The 25,955-nt window shown below is 36.4% G+C and overlaps 1 protein-coding gene across 1 annotated transcript; it reads left to right on the top strand.

Annotated features, from left to right (window-relative positions):
- Positions 1-11,619: 11,619 nt before the first annotated feature.
- LOC120277742 (ubiquitin-conjugating enzyme E2 4-like) lies at positions 11,620-25,589 on the top strand. The gene is made up of 6 exons (XM_039284591.1): positions 11,620-11,774; positions 11,865-11,944; positions 12,312-12,426; positions 12,540-12,592; positions 12,707-12,835; positions 25,225-25,589. The coding sequence occupies exons 1-6, from the start codon at positions 11,731-11,733 to the stop codon at positions 25,353-25,355; spliced, it is 552 nt and encodes a 183-aa protein (XP_039140525.1). The 5' UTR covers positions 11,620-11,730; the 3' UTR covers positions 25,356-25,589.
- The last annotated feature ends 366 nt before the right edge of the window (positions 25,590-25,955 follow it).

Below are 25,955 nucleotides of genomic sequence, written 5' to 3'. Positions count from 1 at the left end.
TTTTTGCAATCAAACAAAAATTTTGACTTCAAATTCATAAAGAACGAAAAACATCGGGTGATCGTGGAACGACCGCCGATGGTTGTCATCGGGCTCCTTCACGCATCAAAAAGAGTATAATAAAAAAATACTTTCAAAAATCAAGACAATGAACCCGCTCACACACTTGCGGTGGTGGAATAGGTTCGGCTCACATCCGAAAAGCCGCCTAATAAATGGGTAAGCGCATCGAGTGATTCGAAGCTCAAGGACCGCCATCAGTACAAGGCCATCGACATTCGGAATGACATGTTATGGGAAACATGGTGTCCACATACCATACAAGCAAGCTTGGTTGGGAAAAAGAGCATGCCCGGGTGGTCCTCGGCAGCTAGATGACATCTCCAGCTACGATTTGTTGCTTTGGTATGTGGATAAGGTGGCTGAGACAAACCCCCGCAGCATTGTGATCGTGGAAAGAGACGGTGATCATTTTAAACGTGCATTCTTTTCTTTCAGCGCGTGTATTGTGGGATTCAAGAGGGCTTGCAGGCCGCTGCTGTTTCTCGATGGTACCCACCTCCTTGGAACGTATCAGGGTACTCTACTGGATGCCATAGGGAAAGATGGAAATAATGGTTTTTTCCACGTCGCCTTCAGTATTGTCGACAACGAGACCGACGGTAATTGGACTTGGTTCATATCCAAGTTAGGCGATGCTTTATATGAGGAAGGAGATTATCATGAGATAATTACCTTCGTGTCGGACAGGTCCAAGGGCCTTGTTAACATAATTGCGAGAGTCTTCCCTTCTTCGCCACATGCATACTGTCTTCAACATTTGGAGGCCAATTTTACGAAAGCCAACGCCGACTTGGGAAGGCATCGAGGGAGGAGTGCTGGGTCTATATGCTTTTCGCATTGCGTGGGCATCCACCGCTAAAGAATTCGATGATACCGTGAATGAACCGCAGCCACATCACCGAAGCCAATCACCGCTGATTAATAAATCGATATGGCACATTGGTCGAATTATCCGCTCGAGGTGATCGTTGGGGTGAGATGTATTCAAATGTCGCGGAGTCGTTCAATGATTTTATCAAAGAAGCTCATCATTTATCGGTGACGAAAATGGTCGACTCCATAAGGTCTGTGAATGTTGATTTACACTTAACATTTAGTGTTACCCTTTAAAAATTTCCATATTTGTTTAATTAACATTGTCCGACTTTTAAATATTAATTTAATCCTTTAAATATTTACCCTCATCTGCTTAAAACCAGCTTTTATCAATTATTTAACCATCACTCGCCTTTTATTAACCTTATTTGCCGTGTTCAAGTTGATGCGCATGTTATGTAACCGGCGTGAGCAAGCTTTAACAAATGGGAGACCTACTTACGTCCGTACATACATTCAAGGTAGAGATAATTGTCGAGGATAGCCGAAAATCTTCGTGTTGGTCGTCTGTGTCGATGATCACTACGAGCGATCGACCGGCAAAGAACTCTGAGATCTTGCCATCGAACTTGTTCATGTCGAAAGGTGGCAAGTTTATGGTATCCCTTGCAAAATACGCTATACTGCAATAATGTAGACATACACCAACGCTCATCGATTTATTAGCGGCTACTTCACCGCCGACAATTACAAACTGCCGTGATAAGAAAGCTATATTCTCCCATACCCGACGATGACAAGCCTTCGGGACGGAAAATCGTGAGCTTCGCTTATGCATCGCTGCAACGAGAAGGCACCGGGCATCCCTAGACGAAAGAGGATCGAGTCACAAGGGTTTGATGTCCGCGAGTTACATTGCAGCCGCTGCCATGGATCCGGTCACAATCGTAGATCTTGCAATGAAACTGTCGCCGACTAGGCATTGTAAATAAGCTGACTTCTAAAAACAAACTGAATTGAGTGGAAACTTTTCATATTTAAACAGATAAACTCTTATTCTTTACAGTTAACACATTTATTTAAACAGAGACAGTGTTATTGTAAACAGAGAAACTGTAATTTTTAAATATTTCACACTGATATTTAAACGATGATTGGTAAATTTAAACAATGAAACTGAAAGGTAAACAATGACACTGTAAATTAAACAATGAAGTGAAACTGAATGGAATTTAACCTGATTTACAATTGAAAACAAACAAAATTTACATTGAGATATACAAGTCATGTTCTTCGAAAACAAAAACAATGAATTGCATTTGTCCTGGTTTACATTCGAAAACAAAATTTACATTGACATATACAATTCCTGTTCTTCAAAACAAAATTTAACCCGCTTGTGACGATCCCCCTTTCTCATGGACGCCGGCTGCCCTCCCCTCCTTAAGTATGCGGGAAACATACTTTAATCTCAGGTAAGGAACATCTGTCTGCGGTAGCCGTAGCTTCTCATCGAAAAATAATTGCTCGATAAACCGCATGACATAGACGACGCAATCGACGCTTCCTTGTTTTTGACGTGGGGTTTCCATGTCGTGAGGGAGTGGGTACTTTGAGGTCGCCGACTCGCCGAATTTCATATCGGCACAATTGTCGAATAGATTCCGCTGTCAAGATATACAAGTTGAGATTGGAATACCAATTAAATTCCAAACACTATTAATCGGACATAATTAAAGAACTTACCATGTCCAACGCGTCTTTATTGTACCCCACGCATAAAGAATAATGCCTGTATTCTTATTTATCATTGTCAAGGACGACGACATGGAAGTGGCCATTCATGATTATCGGGAGGATGACAATTTGAACTTCATGTAAGTTGCGCACAGCATCTCCGATCATAGCCATAGTGGTTTTATGTGCGTCGTCCTGCTTTGACATAAACAGCGCCAGCGGTCTTGTGATGGAGGGGCGCTTCTTGTAAGGATATGGCACTTTGCTCAGCGACTTTTGTATTGTGCATACGAAAGCGTCCATCACATCATCTGTGATTATCTCCTTCCCCTCAACCATAGTGTATAATTTGTCCCGTGTGGTGCTGAAAGCGTCATTCTTCCACACGACAGTGCTGAGGTTAAACGATAACAGATATAATTAGACCATATTATAAATATTTAAATGATATTATCAATTTTCAAATGATATTATAAATAATTAAACGTTAAATAGATAAATTAAATGATAATATATAAACATTTAAACACTATCATAAAAACTTTAAACTTACCTCGCATACTACGGGCATGAGGAAGATCCTCATCAACTCCCTCGTCAGATTGTTAAGACGCCGATCAGCCAACCCATGTTTTATTCTTCAGAACAAAGACTTTCCGAGCCATCTCGTCCCATTTTTAATTGGCCTTGATCATCTCTCTCGTTGCTCGGTTGAGGTCTTCATGTGGCACCGTCGTTGAGCCTTGACGGTGTTCAGCACCAACAGCATCTTCCTTTGATGCGGGGACGGCGACAGCATCAACAGCAGACACATCCTTACATGGTTATTGTTGTTGTGGGATTGTGTCTGGCTTCAATGCGGGGATAACGGCGACAACATCAACCGCAGACATATCCTTACATGGTTGTTATCACGTGGGATTGTGTCCCGCTCGACGAGGATGACGCGATAGATCAACCGCGATACACATCCTTACATGGTTGTTGTTGTCGTGGGATTGTGTCCGGCTCGATGCGGGGACGACATCAGACATCAACCGCAGCATACTACCCTTACATGCTTCTTCTTGTTGTGGGATTGTGTCCTGCTTTGATGCGGTACTGTCGGCCACGGCCACGGTAACAGATTCAATGATCTTCTCAACCGTGGCCACGATAACAGCATCAACGGGAGACACACCCTTAGCTTGTTCTTGTTCTTCAGGGATTGTGTCCATCTTTGATGCCGCACTCTCGGTAGTCGGTTCAACCGGGTCAGGGATTTCGTTAACAAGAGAGTAAATGATCTTCTCAACCGCGGCAACGGCCACATCATCTACGATGTCTTCCACCATCATGGCCATGTCATCAACGGCGACAGACTCAGTAACAGCATCAGCCGCCGATGGTGTTACTATTGTTTCATAGTCAGCCGGCGGTGGAAACAAAGGTAGTATTGTTCTCCTCTTTTTCGCAAGTCTCTTCGAATGTGGCCGTCTTGGAATGCCACCCCGATGATGTCGTCGTCGTTAAATTCCGACGCCTCATTCGTCCCGGGTGCTTCATTTCTTTGGAGGGACGGCGCAGTCGATTGTGAACGTACTTCCAGTGCCTCAACACGAGCGACAAACCGAGGAAACTCGGTCATCAATATCTGGTACGCCTGTATAAGAATTGTAGTGACATCTTCGCCTAATGTCGTCGGTGGGGCTGCCACGGTCGGGGAGGTTGCCATGGTCGGGAGATGACATAATCGGGGAACCGCTGTCGTGGTAGGGGTTGCTCGAGGGGGAGGGCTTCTCCGGGCTCGAGGAATGCGTCGCGTGGTGGGGTGGAAGTAAGAAAACGCGCCGAGCGCACGATGATAGAGGTCGCCCTCTCATCCCGCCTTCGAGCAAGTGGTTCGAGCAATAGCATCCATCCATCCGATTGACCCCAATAAATATTTCTTCTTCAAAGATTCGCCGAACCATCTCGAGAAACTAACATATGTAAACCAAACAATTTCAGTGAAATCATTCATTTTAAACTATAAAAAAACTCGAACAGAGTTTTTTTATATTTAAACATTATAGAATATATTTAAACGGAGAACAAAATATTTAAACCTTTATGAATAAATTTTAAAGACTTCTGTTAAACATTGTCCATGATTATTACCTCTTTTCTTTCGAGCGATGACAAGTTGGTTTCTACCGTTGTTTGCTTCCGGTAAGTACTTTCACCGTAGCACAACATCCTTGGGATCTTGCCGAAACCAGACGTTAAGCGCGACCGAGCAACCCTTAATATACCCTGTGTTGGTCTTCTTCCCGGCACATCTATCTTGCACTCGAGCGGCTGCTTGTGGAATGTCCTCCGTAAGCCACTTGTGCGTCGCTTGCGCCCATGCGTATCGCCCCATGGCGGGTAGATCATCGACATAATCAACGATCCAGTTTGGAACCGAGCATGATGTATTTGGGAAGAGGACTGTACCCATGAGGTATACCATCAGGAGTTTGACAAAATTATCTTCTTCTCCCCTCTGTCGAACAAGTTGCACAAGAGTGCTCTTGATGGAGTCTCTGTGTCTCTCGTAGGTTTTTGATAAATACCTCCCTTCGAACGCTGAGCGGGTTTTCTTCTTCTGAAACACGACTGCGTCGCCATCGCAACGCAGACCAAGAACGAGGGCCACATCTTGAGGCCTAAAACTTAGCGAGCTTTTGCCCGATCCACGAATTTATTTGATGCGACCATCGCATCTTTGCAATAGAGAATCAAGAAGGGGCCTCTCTTGGTATATAGCTTCCATCTCGATGAATGCTGCAAAGCGGTGTCCTTTCGGATGGTCTCCCGAGTGTGGAGGGGATCATGTTATCTTTCAATTCGACTAAGGTCTCCACTACGGGTGTCAAATAGCATCGCCCATTAACTAGGGTTGACCGCCATAATCACAAAGCCTCGCGATAATAACAACACATTCAACATGCAGTATTCACAAATGTTTAAGCGGAAATATAAGGTTTTTAAAGCGGTAACCTTCGGGTTCTTAAGCAGAGATATCAATTGTTAAACAGAGACCTATTTTATTAAAGCGAGACAGATACGAGCAACAAAATTTAAACTGTAACATCTCATTTCTTAAACGTAAACCTCATTTGTAAAATTACAACCATATCAAATGAAAGGGAAAATGTACATTATAAATATTACACAAATCATAACAATTGAAAAAAACTATTTCGATAGTGTATACTGGACGAAAATGCAAAACAAAAACAAAAACCCTAGCCGAGAAATTGCCTGCAGACTAACAAAACCCCAGTCGAGAAATCCCCCTACATACTTCAATATCTTCCAACAAAAACAGGAGCACAAAACAAAACCGAAAAATCTTTCTTTGTAACAGAATAGTTAACATAAAACCATACTCAATACCATAGATTGCAAACTGATGAAATGCCAACTACTTGCGGGACTTCTCCTTCGAGATACCAGGGTGGAAAGGGAAAAAGTTGCAATTACAGTGGTCTGCCGATAGAGACAACTCGAGACGACTGGAAATGGAAAAAGTCGAAGACGTGAGTTGAGAAAAAAACAAGTAAATGGCTCCATAGAATTCGTCTCTTGGGGTTACCCTACTGAAACCCCCCTCCATCCTCAAACCGAAATGGTCTGCAGCCCACGACTCCCCATGCAGAGAGCTTTTTCGTCCATAAAATTTGAAAATCACTCCGTTGACATCCGTTACATGCTTTGGGGGTTTGAAAAACATATAGTTTAAAATGAAGGGGTTTTTAGGGATTCAGAAAACTAGAGTGTTTTTGTGATATTGCAAACTTAGAGGGTTTTTTTGGCAATTTCATGTTGTTTTTATTTCTTTCTATTTCTTCGTCACTTTGTTTGTTTTCTATTATTATTATTTGCATCAAAGGGTTTTTATAATGTAGTTTTTTTAATCTGAATTTAATACTGATTATAATAAATATTTATTTTTTTGGATTTTATTCTAGCTCCAACAAGAAATGAAAGAAAAGAAAAAGGAAACAATCCAAAAACGGTGATCTAATGTGTGTGTGTTTTTTGGGGCATGCCCACCACTTGACATAAGTAGGGGGAGAAAAGATTCCTATATTCATCACAGAGTTCCTTGAACGTCCTCCCAATCCAAACTTATTCATTTATTTAGTTGTACCAAGTTCTATGAATTATTAAAAAAAAATTCGGTTTTCATTTTTTATTCAAATAAATGTTTGCTTGTGATTGAGAATTTTGGAATAAGTTGAAAACTTAATTATATTTATAACAAATATTTTTACTCAAATTAGTCTAAATTATATTTTTACTCTAATTTAAATTTATTAAGTATATATAAAAACACCTTATTTTATAAACATATCCATAAAAACTATTTAAGAGAAATGGTAAATTTTGGTTTATACAAAAAAATATTAATTTGTATATAAATCAGGTAGGTGCATCATTGATGAATGTTTAATTCTATATCTTGTCTTCATGCAAGACAAAGTTGGTCCTATCATGAACATTGATAAATAAATTTCAAAATATTTAATTAAAAGAAATTTTTTTTGATATTTTTATTAATGGGCAACATATGATAGGTCTCTTGTCTGCCAACAAGTGCAATTTGATCAGAGGCCACCATTAAAATACTCATTGAAAACTATATATATGCACATTTATATTTATCAATGGCAGAATGTTTTATTTATCAAATGTTTTTATCTCGTAAGTAATTTTGAGCAGGAAAACATTTTTTATATATACATTCTAAAATTCAATCTCTTTAATTTTAACGCTAACCTATTATGTTCTCTCATTGTTAGAATAAAAGGTCTTATTCTTGACTTACTAGAATAACTAATTCACCTTAAACTAATATTAGCTTATTTCAGAGATTTTTTTTTTCTCTTGCAAATTTCGATGCTAAAAATAATAGTTGTTTATTTCCTATTTTTTCCATTTTAATATCCAATTATGCTAATTTATTCTTTATTTATTATTTTCTATCTTTTTGCTCACATGCTACCATAAACCATAAAGGAAAAAAAATCTTATTTTTAAACCATAAAAATTAAATAGAATAATAAATTTGAAGAACATCATAAAACAAAATAAAATAATTATTTTAGAACTATTGAATGTGTTTTATATATTTTAAGTTATAAAAAAATGTTTATATTAATCATATGGTTTAAAAATAAAAGATTGGTGGACTAAAATCACTTATTTTTCTCTCATAATTAAAATGAAATTTAATTCAAAAATCAAAATAATTAAAAAAATGTCTATAATTTAGGGAAAAAATTTGCACATTTGCAATTATAAAAATTGCTAATTTTTGGGACAAATTTTCTATCATTCAGGTTAATTACCCTTAAGAAGAAAGTCATCCTTCTTGACCTAAAGCCCTACATTTCATTAAAAAGTCTAGGCCACATATGGCCTCTAAAGTCCTAAGGAAATCCTCTATTAGGATCGAGCTAAGCACTACCCTACATCAGGATGAGTTACAAAGGAAACAATTTTGCTAGTTGATCTAGCTCAAAGAATATAATTCAAATACCAAGTTCTTTTACATGGTGGCCAATCAGTGTTACAACCAGAATTTCATACCTTACATTCTTCACAACACACATGGCGAGATCAATTCGGATGTGAAAGAGAGTTTAGGTTCCAAATCGAAATGGAATAGACTATTTTTGCATAAAGATCATATCAACATCATGCATCTAGAGGCTATGTTCATAATATAAAAAAAGGGTAAACTACACCACTTTTGCATTAGATGCTGAGAAAGCCTTGGTATGGATAGCTTCACTATTTTCTTCTGCCATCACTTCTGGAACTAGATTTAGACTAACCTTCATAAGTTATGCACAAATTTCTAATACAACCACCCATATTTGGAGCATCTCAACTTGTCCTACATTACTATGATTACTAAGGTTAATGCTCCAAAAAGCGTTATTGATTTTCAACCCATTAGACTTATTAACATGCTCATCAAAATCATCTCTAAGATCGTGGCTTCAAGATTAAGTTTTGTGTTGGACACTTTGGTTGACCCCTCCTAATTGTCCTTTATTATAGGATAGATGCATCATTGACAATATTATGGCTATCAAAAAGATGATTTTAATCTTCAAAAGAGGAAGCTCCCTGATGATATCATTAAAATCGATTTACGAAAACATTGAAGATGATGGAGAGGGAATTCTTGTTGGAAATGCTTGAGACAATAGGATTTAGCCCTTGTTAGATTAGTTGGATCAAGCAAATATCTTTTCTTCCAACTTTAATATCGTCGTCACCAACAAGTGTCATGAACATGTTCGTAACAAGCATGGCCTTTGGTAGGGTGACATGCTCTTGCCATTGTTATTTATCTTAGCTGCAAAATATCCTCATTGTTATATTTATCCATTCTCTCAAAATCTAATGCTTCATATGGGTTTTCTCTAGGATACTGGGGTAAAATGTGCTACCTTCACTACATGGATGACCTCATCCTCTTTATGACGAGAGGGATTGAGGACCTATTGTCTTCAAATTGATCCTATATCTTTTCAAGGGACTATTTGTCTGTGTAAGCAACTTCAGAGTAACATTTTTCTCTTCTAGATTCAATACGTTCAAGAGATTGGCTTAGCCACTACCTTCAACTGCTCCAAAATCAATTCCCTCTAACTTATTAAGAATCCCAATCTCTGGACATCACCCTTGACGCCAAGGCTAGATGAAGCTAATAGATGCGGTTTGATCTAGACTTATTATTTTGAAAACTTATTACCTTTCCTTAGGTGGCCCTCTTACACTCCTAAACTCTGCACTTCCATCAATCTTGACCTATTAGATGTCAATATTCAAGTTGGCCACATGGGTCACTAGTGCGATTGATTAAACTTGTAAGGTCTAGCACAAGCTAGATATCTAAACTCAAATGCATGTCACTTGGTGGCTTGGAAGGTCTTTGCAAATCCTGAGAATAAGGTGACTAGGGCATTCTCAAATAGGACTTCAATGATGTACCATTAGGCAAGTAGTGGTGGAAGTTGGGGTTACAGTAAACCTAGTGCTGGTCGTTGGTGATCCATTTCAATTATCATACTAGTGGACCCTAGTGGCACCTTCAGCATGTTCCACCAAAAAAATAAATAAATAAATAAATCATCCTTCTATGTTGGGTCACTCCCTATCTTTTATGCTTTTGGCACCTATTGGTCATAAGGGATAGCACCACCACTTCTATCTAGTTCAATAGATGGCTTGAAAGCAAAGGCCCCAAGGGGATGTGGCCTATACTCCTTTGTGATTTATTGGCCCTACTTGCCTATGTTCACAAGGCCCTTAATGGACCCTCTACCATTTCACTCATTTTCTATGTTTCCATCACCGCTAAGGTGCATAACTTGAGAAACTTTATCCCTCTGTCACTCTCCTAGACAACTTGGGTGACTTCAAACTTTGGAGTTTAGAAAGTAGTAGGTCCTTTGTAGAAAAATCCTTCTATCTCTTTCTAAATGATAATGGGTTGAGATCACCAATGAAAAGCACCTTTTGGAACATGCATTTGCCTTCATAAGATAAGTATGCTTATACAACCTAGCTAGGATAGATTAAGTATTTTTCTTTTAGAAGATAAGTATTTTCAAATAGCTCGCTTGCAACAATACAATTCTTAGACAACCTAGCTAGGAGAGGCTATAGTAGTATGTTGATGCCCACGTGCATCTTTTATTAGTTGTGAAGACCTTAGATCGCCTATTCCTTCATTGCCCCTATATCACCTACATCTAAAGTCATTAGGCACATCTTTGGTCTCTCATGTTTCCTACGTTTTATGGTTGAGGTCTAGACATTTCAAAGGCATTGCTTGATGCCTTAATTCAATGATAGAGGGGAGATCCTTCCTTAGGGAATATTTTGGAATATTTAGTTGGAGAGTAATAGCTGAATATTTAAATATCATCATCTTCCCTCTATTTCAATTCGAAATCAAAATTAACCTAATTTTTTTCTCTCGTAGTTTTTTCATTACTAGTGCTGGTCCCCTTCCAATCATGCTTCCGCCTAAAGACATAGAAGTCATAATGTGAGGGATTGATGTCTGCAAGTTATCTCCTAGGAGCCTTGCTTACCACTTAATCCCTATTCTCTTCTTGTAATATCTCTATCTTGTATTTCAGTTATTTTTTTTCTTTCTATGTTAGATTTTTTTAATAATAATTTATAATTAATACATTTTTCAGCGGATATCTTTGTATCTATTTTGTATATGTTCATTGTGATGATTTATTTATTTTATCAATATATATATTGATTAAAGCTTCATTTAAGTGTCCTTTTCTTTTGTTTATATATAAAAAAAAGGTCCAATCGCGATGCCACCATGATACTATTTTATAAAACATTAATCATGGTTTAAATGGGGCCAAAATAAATAGCGACTAAATTGCCAATTCATTAAGGGCATTATTGGAACAAGATTCCGGAGGCAAGTCCATTGTGAAAAGATTTCAACAAATACGGCTATCAAATTAGGCTTACAAGGGCAATATATATATAAATAAATTATTGGTTTTTTCAGACAACAGCACAAGACAATAATAAATAAGAAATATTAATTAATAATAACTAAAAAAAATAGAATGATTTATTTCATCTTGTTACAATTAAAATATCATAATTTGTTAATTAATGTTTATCAAGCAAAATGTTTGAAAGATCACATTCATTTTTAATGTTACATTCAAGTAAATTTGTTAGGATGGAGGTGGATAAAGGCATAGATTGAGTCTTATTTTAGAAATTTAAAAAATATTTCAAATTAAAAATTAATCGCATTACTTTTTTTTTTATATTTATTTATAGCAGAGAACATGCTAAAGTGATGAAATTAAAAATTAAAATTAAAATTAAAAATGAAAATAATAAAAAAAAACACTAATGAGATTGGTGAAAAAAAAAAAAAACAAATGGGAAACCAAATGTTTATTTTTTTAAGTCTGAAAAAAGAAACTTGTCCTTTTTATCAGTTCTTTTCTCATCCTTGAGAGAAAGCAAGGAAGAAAAGGAGAGAAAAAGGGCAGCGCTTTGAGAGCGGAGAAGCCATCTCGATCGGGAACCATGTCTTCTCCGAGCAAGCGCCGTGAGATGGACCTCATGAAACTGTGATTCTCTTGAGATCCTATTATTTTGGTATTTTTTTAATGATTTTTAGTGTTTTTTTGATGGATTATTTGGGGATTTATTGGGTGTAGGATGATGAGTGACTATAAGGTGGAGATGATCAACGATGGGATGCAGGAGTTCTATGTGGACTTTCATGGCCCAAATGAGAGTATATCTTTTTTCACCTGATTTTTATTTTTTATTTATTTTTTTGGTTTTTTTAAATGGATACTCTTTTATATATATGTGTGTCTATATATTGGGCTTCTGCTTGTTGCTGAGCAGTTTTTTGGCAGAAAGATTTGATTTTGATAATTGTTTTCTCATGGAATAGGAGTTTTGAATTTCAGTGTGAGTTTTGCTGTTGTGATGTTTGCCAGTTGATGAGGGGTTGCAGGGGATTAGCAATCTGATTTTGTGATTTTTAGTATTTTATGGATTTGGGGACTTTGTTCTGATGACTTTAGTGGTTTTGAGCTAAAGAGATTGTTGTTTTTTTTCTTCTTTTTTGGTTTCTTGGTGCGTGGATTTTGTAGGTTTGTATCAAGGGGGTGTGTGGAGGATTAGAGTGGAACTACCTGATGCTTATCCTTACAAATCTCCATCAATTGGCTTTGTTAATAAGATATATCATCCAAATGTTGATGAAATGTGAGACTTTGTTTGTTAGATTTCCTGTTCTTTTCACTTTTCATACTTAGGATTTAGTGTAAACATTGAGAATTTCTTCAAGACTCTGACTGGTCTCTTCTTCTGAAATTCAGGTCTGGTTCTGTATGCTTGGATGTCATTAATCAGACTTGGAGCCCTATGTTTGGTAAGAAAACTCATCACCTTCTTTTGCTTGTTATCTTATAAATGTAACTCTTTGTTACTTGATGGTTCTAATCATTTTTAAGTCACTTTTGATTGTTTCTATCAAACTTTGTAGATCTTGTGAATGTGTTTGAAGTGTTCCTACCGCAATTGCTTCTGTATCCTAATCCTTCAGATCCATTGAATGGAGAAGCTGCAGCCCTGATGATGCGTGATAGACCTGCTTATGAACAAAGAGTCAAAGGTGAATAGTGTAATGCCTTTTCTTTTGTGTTGCTTTTTTTAGAGTAAATGTGAATTGGTGCATTCATGCATTGTTTCCTCCTCCTGTGCAATCAACTTCATTAGATGCCTGACAGATATGAAAACTGATTTGTTGAGCGGAACAGCTGCTTAACATGTTGATGTCACTTTCATGTGCCTTTGGACTTGATTGTTTCTTCCAAGTACCATCTAATTTTGAATTGGATCTCTAAAATGCTAAGCCTTTAGTTTGATATCTAATTTTGCTGAAGTGTCCTTATGTAGTTATAAACTTTGCAACAGGCACATGGATAACAGAGTATCAGAGACTTGAATTTAATGAAACTACATTCTTAGATATGTATGTTGGTGCATATATATTGAAATGTGAATTACATTGATTTCCAAAGGTGGTGAACATTTTAGCAAAACAATTTGTTTTTATGTTGTATATATATTTAGACACTCTAAACTACAGTGTTTTTAGGACGGTGGGGAGCATTATAATAAATCAAGTTGGTTTTAAAGAAATATAATTTAGGACAAGTGATTTAAGTCATATTAAAATTTGAAATAAAATATAATAGAATTCTAAATATTATCATGATCGCTATTCAAAAGATTTAAAAAATAATAATCAATATAAGAAAATATAAAAAATTATGGAGTTTAAAAGGAGGATAATATGAAGATTGTTAATGCAATCCAAAACAAGCAAACAAATTATTGAGAGAAAGGATGTGTAATATTCAAATCAAATGGTCTTTACATTAAACTATAACAGAGGCATTACTTTCTTCAAATAAAGGTAGGATTAGGGTTTTTTTTAAACTTGTAGATAAAGTTGGTGCACAAATGATAATTAATTTCTATATGCTTTATTTGGTCATGAAAAGCTAAATTGTGAGCAATCGAGATAGCACTTTTATTATCACAATGAAGAGGCATAGGCTTTGATTGCAGAAATCCCAAAGCATTTAGAAGCCAACAGAAACCAAATAACCTCCGTTGCGGTGGATGTCATAAATCAATATTATACATTGGTGGAGGATCTAGCAATGACTCTTTGTTAATGTTATCAAAGGTGCCCTAGGCACTAGGACCCTTATGTTGAGCAAGGCGTAAAAAACTGCCCGCTCAAGTGACAAATATATATATATATATATATATATAATTAGATTTAAGTTTAATATAATATAATAATATTATTAATGACATAAAAAACAAGATTGTTTTAAGACTAATGACTATAAAGTTTGACCCATTCTTCCTAAAATCTATTCAAAAATATAACTAATTAAAAATCATCGTTAAATCATAGGCTAAGTTGGTAGGCTTATTTCTAGTCAAGATATGGTCGAATTACACCGAAGTTGTTTCTATAAAATTTATACAAAACCATAAAATTTTAATGCAAATCTAAAAAACAAAGATGTTCTTAGCACGATGAGAATTTTGATTTCAGATAATTATTACTATATATTTTTTATTTTAATATTAGAATATTACTCTAATTTAATGAATATATAATTTGAGTTTGGATAATTATTTAAGGGATAAGTTTTTAGTTAAATTTAATATTGATGATAATATTTTAAATTTGGATGCTTTGATTTTGACATATTTAAGTTATTAAATTGTATTGATAACTTTTTAAATAAAATTTAATATATTACATATAACATTTTAAATTTGGATATGGTTGATTTTAACAATATTACAATTAATCAATTTGGGTAATTTTAGATAGGTGAGGCTATGGTCTTCATAGTAAATTAGTTTTTTATTAAAAATAAATATATAACAGACTTTTCAATGAAGCACGCCTTTTGTTTTTTGTGCCTTGAGCCCCAGACAAAGGAGCGGAAAAGCTCCAAAAGCGTGCGCCTTTTTAATGGCGCCCTGCCTCTATTCCTTTTTGTGCCGCACCTTAGCCCCTAGACGTGCCTAGGCAAGTGCCTTGATATCACTACTTCCTATTTCTTGTTTTTCTAGGAGACTTGAGAATCTACTAAATAAACAAACCAACTGATAGTGGAGCGATGATTTGTCATACTTTCGGCCTAATCTGCACCATGAAAGGCACGTAGAAGGAAAGATGAAGATGAAGGGTGTAATAATCTATGATGATATGTGCTTGCCAAGTATTGAAAAATCCAAAAACAGTTGCTCAATGAGTAATATAAGGAGCAAAACTAAATTGATTAATAGTGTGGACAACAAACTATATATCAGGATTAGTGATGGTGAGATACACTAAAGAGCCAACTTCTTGATATTTGATTGAGATCATCCAACAGTGTACCGTCATTTGGGGAGAGTTTAGCATTATACCTACTACTTATTTGTTAGTAAGACTAGTCATGCTAAGTATATTGAGATGACTTCAATGCCAAGAATTATAATGTAGAGGGGCCTAAATCTTTTTTTTTTAAAAAAATAACTTTGGAAGTTGAACCTTTTTAGTCATCTCCAAGGATGATCGTATCATTTACATATAAAAACAAAAGAATTTTGCCACGAAAAGGGTATAGGTAAATAAAGCTGAATCATAAGGTGAGTTTAAAAAACCAAGTTGGAATAATGCTGAGCTGAACTTCTTAAACCAACCAGTAGGCGCTTGTTTGAGACCAAGAATCCTCTATGAAGACAACGTACTTGTCCCTTGATGTGGGGTATACATTAAGGAGGAATCATGTACACCTTGTCATGTGTATCTCCATCTAATAAAACATTTTTTTATGTCCATTTGAAAGAAAGGATATTTATTGGAAGAAGCAAGGGTGATCAAAACACATGCTGAACTCATTTTTGCCACCGGAGCAAAGCTCTCTGAGGCAATGTTGTACTCCTAAGAACAACATTTGTGGCATGAGCTTTATAGTGTTTAAGTGATCCATTTGCTTTTGTCTTAATCTTATATATCCACTTGTAACCAATAACATTTTTCCTTGACGGTAATGACACATAATCCTATGTGTGTAATTTTACGTAAAGCATCAAGTTCTTCTTGCATAGCTTTTTACCAATTGGGCTAAGAAGAAGCTCTCATAAAGGAATGAAGGTTTAATAAAAGAATGTATGGATGATAAAAATGAGCAATAGTCAAAGGAATAAATATAAGATAAATGGGTTAATTATGTATGCCTTTCAAGAGGCCAACAAGTATGAGTTGCTTGAACACGAATATGATCAACAGATAGAGATGGATATGACACACCTATAGAATCGCCTTGACTAGATGATGGATAATCTTCAGTATCTGATGCTCCTATTTTAGGGCAACATAAACTTGTGCAATGGGAGATAGTGAATTAGAAAAAGTGGTACGTGCTATATCATTGGAGAATAGATCGAATGAAAATTAGACCATGAGACTCAAAAGAAGACAGTATTACTTGCTGAGTAAAAAGGATAGTTTCTAAAAGGACTATATGCCAAGAAATATCTAATCAATCAGTTATTGGATCAAAATATGATATTCTTTTTTTTATCAAGACGATAACCAAGAAACATACATATGTGACCTAGCAGGTGACTTTGTGTGTTCATGAGTGGGTAACAAAACAAAGAAAATGCACCCAAAAACATGTAAACAAAAATAATTAGGTGGAAAACTATACAGTGTATGAAGAAGGAGAAAGACCATAAGTGTGGAAGGAATGTGGTTGATAAGATACGTGGCAGTTCAAACAGCTTCAACCTAAAACATAGATGGAATACTAGTGGAAAGTAACAATAGTTTGGCAATTTCCATAATATGACGATACTTATGTTCTGCAATTTCATTGCATATCCTTTGGTTTACATAGATGCAAGTTCCCAAATGTCTGAATTAATTAACTTAAAAATGGATAAGGAAATAATTTGACTATTAAAAAAAATAAAGTAAAGAGTTTGGACAATTTTGACCTATGACAATTTGAAATATCACTAAAATGTACTTTTCCCAATATTCCTGTAGAAAGCAAATACTCCCACCTAGACCTAGAAATATCTGCTGATTGTGGTAGCCTCTCAATGAAGCCCATAGAGACTTTTTTTCCACACCTACTTCGAATTGGAAAGGGTCGGAGCAATCCTGCGGGGTGATAGCTACAAGCTTTTGTTCCTCTGACAGACTTCGCAACTCTCTAGAAACCTTTTTATGGTTGTCTTTATTCCCTGCCAATAGAGTTCCGCCATCATTCTCTTATAAGTTTTCAAGGAACCCAAATGGCCCTCCTCCAAACTCCCATGAAATTCAGCTAAAATTTTTTGTATTGGAGATGAAGATTTTGAAATTAGTATTCGGTTTTGATAGAGAAGTTGATCCTGGACCAAACTTCACCTAGGCTTGCAATCTGGATCTTCCTTCAAAGTCTTTGTAATCACAATCAATTCACGATCCCTCTTCATTTCTGACATTAGTTTTATTATGTCCAGGCATTGAGCCATTATAACATCCAAGAGAGCTGACATACGAGAAAGCGGATTTGCTCCCTTATACTCCCCTCCCGATTTATATTCAATCTCAAACTCAAATCCCTAGTAGCTTGGTCAACGACTTATGATGCTCTTTACAGACTAGCCGTTGTTCAAGGAGATGTTTAAGATTCCTCTGATCAATTCGGACTAAGAATTTCTTGCTCGGCAGGTAGTGTCTTCACTTTTAAATTGCAAATACTATGGCCATTAGTTCCCATTCATAGACTGACCTTTAGCCTCGCATGTCACTTTAATGCTTGGCTAAAGAAAGCAAATGGATGATTTTGTTGCATTACTACTTGCCCCAATCTACTTCTAAAGGCATTGGTTTCAATTATGAACTTCTCTGCAAAGTCAGGCAAAGCTAACACCAGAAGTGTCACCATGGCCTGTTTAAGCTTCAACATTGTTGTCGTCGTATGCTCGCTCCAGGTAAAGGCATTCTTTTTCAATAAATTTGTCAGAGGTGCAGCTATCTTTCCATAGTTCTTGACAAACTGTTGGTAATAACTTGTTAGTCCAAGGAATTCCCTTAACTCCTTTTTTTGGTATGGGTCGTTCCATCACCCGACCTTGCTGGCCTCAGTAGCCGCCCTTTTCTCTGTTATGATGTGCCCCAAGTATTTAACCTTATTTTGACAAAAGCAACATTTCTTTAGGAGTTGCTATAAACCAATATGACGTTGAACCTTCAATTCCCTTGTTTGTGTTTTTTTTTATAAGAGCATTAGACTGGAAAAAGGGCTAGCACTTGGCTAAATGATTTTTACAGCAAGGATTTTCCCCCATCAACTTCTCTATTTCATCCTTTCGGGCATGGAGATATCGATATGGTGGCACGTTAAATAGGGTTGTTCCATGCTTCAAATGCATTCATGCTTCTTTTCACTCTAAGGAGGCATATTTGGGCAAAGTAAATACCTCTTGAAACTCATCAAGCACCTCCTGGACCTTTATAGGAATTCCTTCTCTTTTTTCCTTCCATTTCTTCCACTTGTTGAGCCATACACCCAAGCTTCACCATCATCCCTTGGCTTTCTTGTTGCAACGTCTTAACCAACATTTTAAGAGATACCATCGACTTGCTCAAACTTGGATCTTCTTTCAACACCACAATCTTCCCATCCATAGGTATTCTCAAGGTTAGTGTGTCTAAAACAAAATTTGTATGCCTCATTGCCAAGAGCCATTTGAGCCTGTGGATCACATTGAAACTGCCAAGGGTAAATGGCAAAGTCTTCCACAAGTCACCTCCTGCATCTTAAGCATTATTCCTTGACAGATTCCCTTACCGAGAATGGGTACTCTTATTCATATTGCCACTCCATTGTTTTTGTAATTACAATACCTAACTTCGCCACAAATATTTCCATAATAAAATTATGTGTAGCTCTACAATGGATGAGAACAATTACTTCATGGCCCTTTATCTCTCTTTTAAGCTTTCATCGGATGTGGAAATGTGAGCCTAATGACTAAATTCATTGTTAATTGAACCTTGTCGACCTGTATTGGTGCCTCAGCCTCAAACTTGTCTTTCTTAAGCGAGCCCTCGACATTTAGTTTCTTCATCAAAAACAGCTAGTAACTTCAATTCTCGACTCTCGCTGCGATGCCCAATATGGTATTTCTCATGACATTTGAAACACAACTCCTTTCCCCTCTTTGTTTGTATTTCCGCTGCAAAGATACATTTAAAGGTGGTGTTAGCGGTATTTTGGTCAAGTTAGTGATTTTAGAGTGAGGGTTGATGGGGTTGGTGTTTGGTTAGTCTTGGGTTGTTGTGGTTCAGGCGGTGTTCCTATTCGGGTTATAATTGGCAGGTGGTGCTCTAGCTAGAGTGGGTCTTATTTAATTTCCTGGTTGCACATCAAGTCCCTGGGCTGAGCTTAAAACTAGGTTGCCCTCTTCAATCCTTTCAGCTAAATCCATCACCTCTAAGAGTTCAGTACAATTTATCTTCATAATCTCCCTTTAATGCTTTCTTCCAGTTGTTAACAAACACAACCACTAGCATGTCATTGTTAAGGTGTTTTAACGGAATTGACAATGTTTCAAATTCCTTTCGTATTGTACCATTAAGAATGTTTGCTTCAACGATAGCGGGTGATGCTGGTGGGTTCCCTTACATTTTGGTAAAAACCTTAACAAGAATTGGTTCTTCAATTCATCCCATGTCAAATAAGATTGGCAATTCTCTTGCCACTGTAACCAAGCCAATGCCACATTGTGGAGGCATACTCTCGTCAAATTTTTTAGCCTCTTAACTTGGTCGTTACAAAATACTTCTCAACCTTAAAATCCCATATGGTTGGGTCCTCCTTCAAATCATATGTGGCCATTTCCAGCTTCTTGTCATAATGATTATGGCATCTTGGTGAGTGGGTGGTTGTGCTTTCCATTGACTCTGTAGCACATTGTCTACAATAGTGTTGCTTTTATAGGGGACACTTACGACCTTATCAGGTTTCTAGTTCAAAGAGGAAAAAGAGGACTCATGGTGGGAAAGTTGGTTCTCAATCACTGAAAGTCATTTCTCCACATTCTCCATCCTAGTTTCCATCTTGGTAGTCGACATTCCAAGGATCAGTCAATCATCTCTGATACCAAAAGTGTTAAGATCCTCAATGAATCCATAAAGAGAAGAGAAAGATAGGAAGTTAGATGAAGTAAGATGATGAAAGTGATTTTTTATTGATGATAAAAGGAAACAGATGGAGAAAATAAACGAGTCACTTTCAAGAGGTGCCATTTCTCCTAAAATAAACTAGATTTGCACCAATGTTGTTAAGGGTGCACGGCGCACCTGAGGCACTAGGGCCCTTATATCGCCTAAGGCGCAAGGCGCAAAAAAGCGCGTGCCTATCAAAGTAAGGCGCACACACATAATATATATATATATATATATATGGTATATGATAGACAAATAGAAAGCCCAAAGCCTTAAGCTCAAATATTAACAACTTGTCTTATCTTAAAGTCAGAATTCTATTCTTAAAATCATAAGCAACTAATAATCATCATCATTAATGTCCAAGTCTAAATTCATGTTTTCATTTTCTTTTTCTTGTTCATCATTGCCATCTACATCATGCTCTTCTCCATTGTCATCTTCCTTTTCAAAAGATGAAAAATTTCTTTTAATAGACTAAGACTTTTCAAATACCTATACGTAGTAAACTGTGGCTCTTTTAATAGACTTAGAGACTTTTCAAATACCAATGCCTATAAAATGTGGCTCTTTTAAATAATAGAAGACTAACAGTTTTTTCAATCAAGCGCGCATTTTTTGCTCTTTGGGCTTAAAAAAAAGGCGCAAAAAAGCACAAAAACCCTCACCTGACTAAATGCGCCTTGCTTTAGACCCTTAAAGGTGCTAAGGAGGTTTAGTGCTGCGCCTGGGCACCTAGAAGCGCCCCTTAACAACACTAATTTGTACCAAAATGCATGATCCCCACTACTCCCTCTTACCCTGAATTATACCCACAAAAACTAACACAGATTCTAATCACTCTGCCACCTCATCTTTCTACGAGATTACTAATAAACAAATAACAAAACTAAGCTAAATAAAGCAGTAAATAACTGAACTTGTGTTGTAATATTTCAAATACTGAAGATATTTTAAAGTTGCACCCCTTTCTGTTTTTTTAGAAATTACAACCACTAAAGATATCTAGTAGAAGATATCTTTTTATGTGTAATAGGAGTTATAACTACTAGAAGACACCTTTTTATGTGCACTAGGAAGTTGCAACTTCAAAGCTTTAATTTAATTTAAATAGAAGTCTTAGGTGCCAAACAGGGATATAAAAAAAATAAAAAAAATGGGAAACTATTCTTCTCTTCAAGTGCAATAACAAACACATTCTTCTTTTCTCTAAGGCTTATTTTGTTCTATGTAACATTGTAAGGGGTTTCTTTGTATTGTAAAGGTTTAGCATTCACCCTTGGCACAGTTTATAATGGGCTAATTCTCCCTTAAAAGTGTTTTCATGCCTGCAATCCAAATTGTGCAATCTTGTGTTCTTTTATTTTTATAAATAATAACTTGGGCCTGCCCTTTGATTTCCATCCTAACTGCTATTCTACGGGCTGCTCAGGCTCTTCTTCTTCTTCTTTGTGGAATAGAAGAAATGGACTGGAGGTCTAACAACACACTTGTTTCTCGTCTCAACTTTTGCTCAATTTCTTTCCCTTAAAGCTTCAAAGTATGATACATGTTTAATTCCATGATAGTTATTACAAAACTGAATGTCACATTTATTCTTATAGATTGGTACTAAAATGCCTTTTTCTCTATTCATCTGGCATTTTCTTCAAATGCAACATCTTAGTAAATAATCCAATCAACCAGGATATCCCTTTATCTCTTAAGGACTTTCAAATTTCTATTGGGATACCATCTAGACCTACACCTTTTTCTACTTTCATCTTTCTAAGGACATCCTTATTTTCGCCAACTCTAATATTCCTAACATACTTAATTCTATCAATAATCTTAGTATTTTTGACCTCCAATGCTATATTATGCTCATGAATTTCATTAAAGAACTTAAAAAAAATATGATCTCCATCTTTCTTTAATCTCATTATTCTTAACTAGTATTTTAGTTTTTTCATCTTTAACACATCCAGTACTCCCTAAACCTCTCATTTTCTTTTCTCTAGCATTAGCTAATTTATAAGTATCTTTTTCTTCCTCTTTTGTACCTAATTTAGCATATTATGTATCATAAGTCTTATGTTTATCTTTGCTTAATGACCTTTTAACTTCCTTATTGGCTAATTTGTACACCCTAAATGTTTCCTTACTCCTGTTTGTTTGCCAAATCTCAAAACTATCTTCTTAATTTTAATGACTTTAAAAGCATCTTCAGTCCACCACCAACTGCTACCACCTACATGAGCTAATCTATTTTAGACACCGCAAGTACTTTCCGAGCTACTTTTCTGATGCAATTACTTATTGAATTCAACATGTTATTTATATTAGATTCTAAGTTCCAGGTGTGATCTTTTTGACCTTAATCTGAAATTTGGTACCTTATCATTTTTTTTCCACCATTGATTCTGGGGCAAACTCTTTACTGTTTGTAATACAGGTGCTTAAACTTATCTCAAGCACTAGCAGTTTACGTTGGGTGGTCAGACTTTGTCTAAGTATAGTTTTCCATTTCTACAAACCAATCTATCAATTTTCCTAGTAAGAAGAAAGTAAATTTGGCTCCAATTAGGACTATTTTTAAGGTAATTGGGACAACTTTAATATCAATAAAATTATATGTTATTTATAAAACTGAAGTTGCCATTTATTACTTGCAATAAGAGTTGACAACCTTAATTATTTTTGGATATTGTTGTTATAATATTGAAATATGCCATTTATCTCTTTCCTTTGCACATCCTTCAGAAATTTGGGTCAAGCAAAATGTGTTATTCATTTTCTTTAATTTAATCCTCTGCAAGATAGCCTAATTATGAGGGCTGCAAATCAGAGCTGAATATTTTTACCTGAAGCCAATTTTTGCGTCTAAGTTTTCCTAGAACCCAACTTTCTGGCCTAATTTATGGATCCATTGAATGTTACAAACTGACAATCTAATTCGAGGAAGTACTATTGTTGACTACGTTCATGCAATGGTCTCATGATTATTTACCTGTTCTGGGTAAAGGGGTTCTCGTACATTTTGAACTTTCACACTCTAGAAACATGCTTCCATGAAAATACATTATTGACTGTAGTTTATTGACAAGTTAAATTACATCCTTAATATTAGACGCAATCCAAATATATATTAGTTGAGTAATGCTATATTTACAATAGAACCTTTCCAAAGAGCTCTCCCAAATGGCGTGGACGTCTTGTTGGTGTCCATGTCATTCTTATTAGTCTCCCTTATGACTTTTTTTTATCACTTACCCTCTTTGGCCAATCTTCTCCATCCATCATTGCTAAAATTGCCATGCCCTTTGCCCCGTCTTGCATATCATATTGCCGCCTGCACGGCCTACTTTCTCGCCGCCTGCATCACCATCATAGAGTGCTTCTCCATTGCCTGCGGCGCTTTTGGCAAGGCTGTCTGCTTCCTTATCCTCAACTGGTGTTCTCCCTCTTTCTCCCACCTGGGCCACCCCACCTGTGACAACATCCTTCTCCCTGTCCCTCTCGCCCTCTCCAGTGCTTTCTCCTACAGCTATCACCTTCACCACACCCCTCTCCTTTTCCATCCACCCCAACCTGCACTCTCCTTAGATTGAATCCTTCACTGCTGGATCACCTTGGACCATATGGCACTCCCAAAAACGCCACCCACCTTCATTCTCACCCAAACCCTAATCTCTGCTTCCTCTATGGACATCCTTATCACAGAGGACAAGCACATCGAGGTGATCCAATGGCACCCCACTGCAGCGCCGTGCGGGGGAGGGGGTATGGGGATCCCATTAATGCTGTTGTGCTGGCTTTAGGGCCATGGTGGAGCTGGTCTCCGTTCTTTCCTCCCTTGCTCGGCATCTCTAGGCTTAATGCTAAGAGCATCGTGTTCCGGCCCCATGAGCCAGAATTTAGGCAGAGAAAATGCAAAACTCGATCAAGGAGCCTGGTGGATGGTGAAGTATATTATGTAGATTTAGCATTACTCAATTTCCTATCTTTCAATTGTGCTATCCCTATGTTTAATAGGTTGCAATATCTGTGGAAGGACTCAAAAGACTATTTTCTATTTCCTTCAGGCTATTTTCTATTTCCTTTTTTTGTTTGCCTTTTTCCACTGGTAGTCTAGTAAACTCTTCTCAAATACTTTCGTATCACGTGTTTATCTCTTTTGTTGTCCTGCAATCATCATTTTCCTTCATCCTTATCTCTTTTGTTGTCCTGCAGTCATCAACTACTCGCAAGACTGCATCACTTTACTGAATTTGACAAGACATAATTAAGACTTGCGTTGTTGGTTTTATGAATAAAAATGTCAGGCTTGGAGATAAAAAGTGTAGTTTAGAAGAAATTAACATGTTGGTATATATTTTGTGGAAAATTTTGGATGGATCTACAGGAAATGGATGTGTTAGAGTACAAAAATCACTGGAGGATTACTTTAAAGCATCATTATGTCTGAGGTTAATCAATCATATGGCTTTGCTGAGATTGCTGTCCCAAGTCCTAACAATGTGACACTACTTTCTTGTTTTCAAGAGTTTTAGGCAGGTCTTTAAGCAACCAGTTGTCATATTCCACTGCAAGTCATTGCTCAAACTAATTACTCAGAGTTGCTATCATAAATTAGATTTTGTTTATATAACTACTTTGTCTGCAATGTGGTTATCTAAAAGGACTAGCTCATACCAAAAGGGCATATTAGAGTAACTAACAATTCAACCTTAGTTAATTTAGTAAATTTGGATTTGGATATATAAACTTCTCATCCTATCTGTCTCATCCTTTAAGCTTATGCTTCTTGCCTTGAATCGAGTGTAGCTGATGTGGTTTTTATTGTATCTAAAAAAAATACTAGTGTGAATTCTCTTTTTCTATTGTGCAATCATTGTTCTATGATACTTCTATGATGTTTATGTTAATAAAGCTTTGTTATCTACATAATTTGCTGGTGATAGCAATTCTGTTGGCAGGTGAGGGTTTGTAGTATATGGTATGTTTTCTCAGAATAGTTTCATGTCTTGTCTGTAGAAACTAGAAGCAAGAAATATGAGTGTTGGTTTTCAGCTGTTAGTGTTTTTCTTTAGAATTTCATCAGGATTGATAACGACAAGGGATGCATGCTATGAATATGAAGCTCATGAAATTCAGTAAATGCATATGTATATAAATCATAGTCATTCCCAAACTATAATTCTTGGTGAACTATAGAGAAAAAAAAATAGTTTTCACCTAATTAACTTCATGTCTTGATATTGTTCATTCAGAATACTGTGAAAAGTATGCAAAAGCCGAAGATGTTGGAGCTCCGTCAGAAGAGAAATCCAGTGACGAAGAACTAAGTGATGATGAATATGATTCCAGTGATGAGGCTGTCGTAGGCAAACCGGATCCTTAGCTGTCATCATTGCTCACTGCCGTCTCTGGTCCTGTATATTGTAATCCAGTTTCAGGCAAAATCTGGAACCAAAATTTCTAATGTATCACCATCCTGAAACCCTGTAGAAAACTCTGTGCTTTGCTTCATGCCATTGTATGCATGTACTGTGATGTGATTGATATTGCATTGCAGAAACCATGGGCTTATATGTTCTTACATGTGCTTCTGTTGTTGCACTGTGACTTAGGATCAGCTTTATCTGTTCACTCATCATCCCAGCTAAGTACAGCACCAAATCTAATTAACTTGGTTTGGTTTTGGAGCAAAATTCACTAGATTTTGTTCATACATGGGATCAAGTTAAGATTCTGGTTTTGAAATAATTGGAATAAGGGTTTTGGAATTTGGATTTTTGGATTGATGGGTAATTTTCTGTCTTAAAAGTTAATTTTAGATTTTGGTTTTGTTTGTGCAATTGGTAACAAAAATTGAATATTTGTTTATTTAAATTAAAAAAAAAGGGGTGGGGGGTTTTAATTCTTGATGTTTCTGAATAATATAACAAGCTATGTAAGGTTGAATAAAATTCTAATACTTGTGAACGGAGAGTCGTTTAAG

This window comes from Dioscorea cayenensis, chromosome 2, assembly GCF_009730915.1.
Source record: "Dioscorea cayenensis subsp. rotundata cultivar TDr96_F1 chromosome 2, TDr96_F1_v2_PseudoChromosome.rev07_lg8_w22 25.fasta, whole genome shotgun sequence".
In the NCBI taxonomy this organism is placed as follows: domain Eukaryota; kingdom Viridiplantae; phylum Streptophyta; class Magnoliopsida; order Dioscoreales; family Dioscoreaceae; genus Dioscorea; species Dioscorea cayenensis.
The sequence above is the reverse complement of the archived record's forward strand: the minus strand, read 5'-3'. Positions and strand labels throughout refer to the sequence as shown.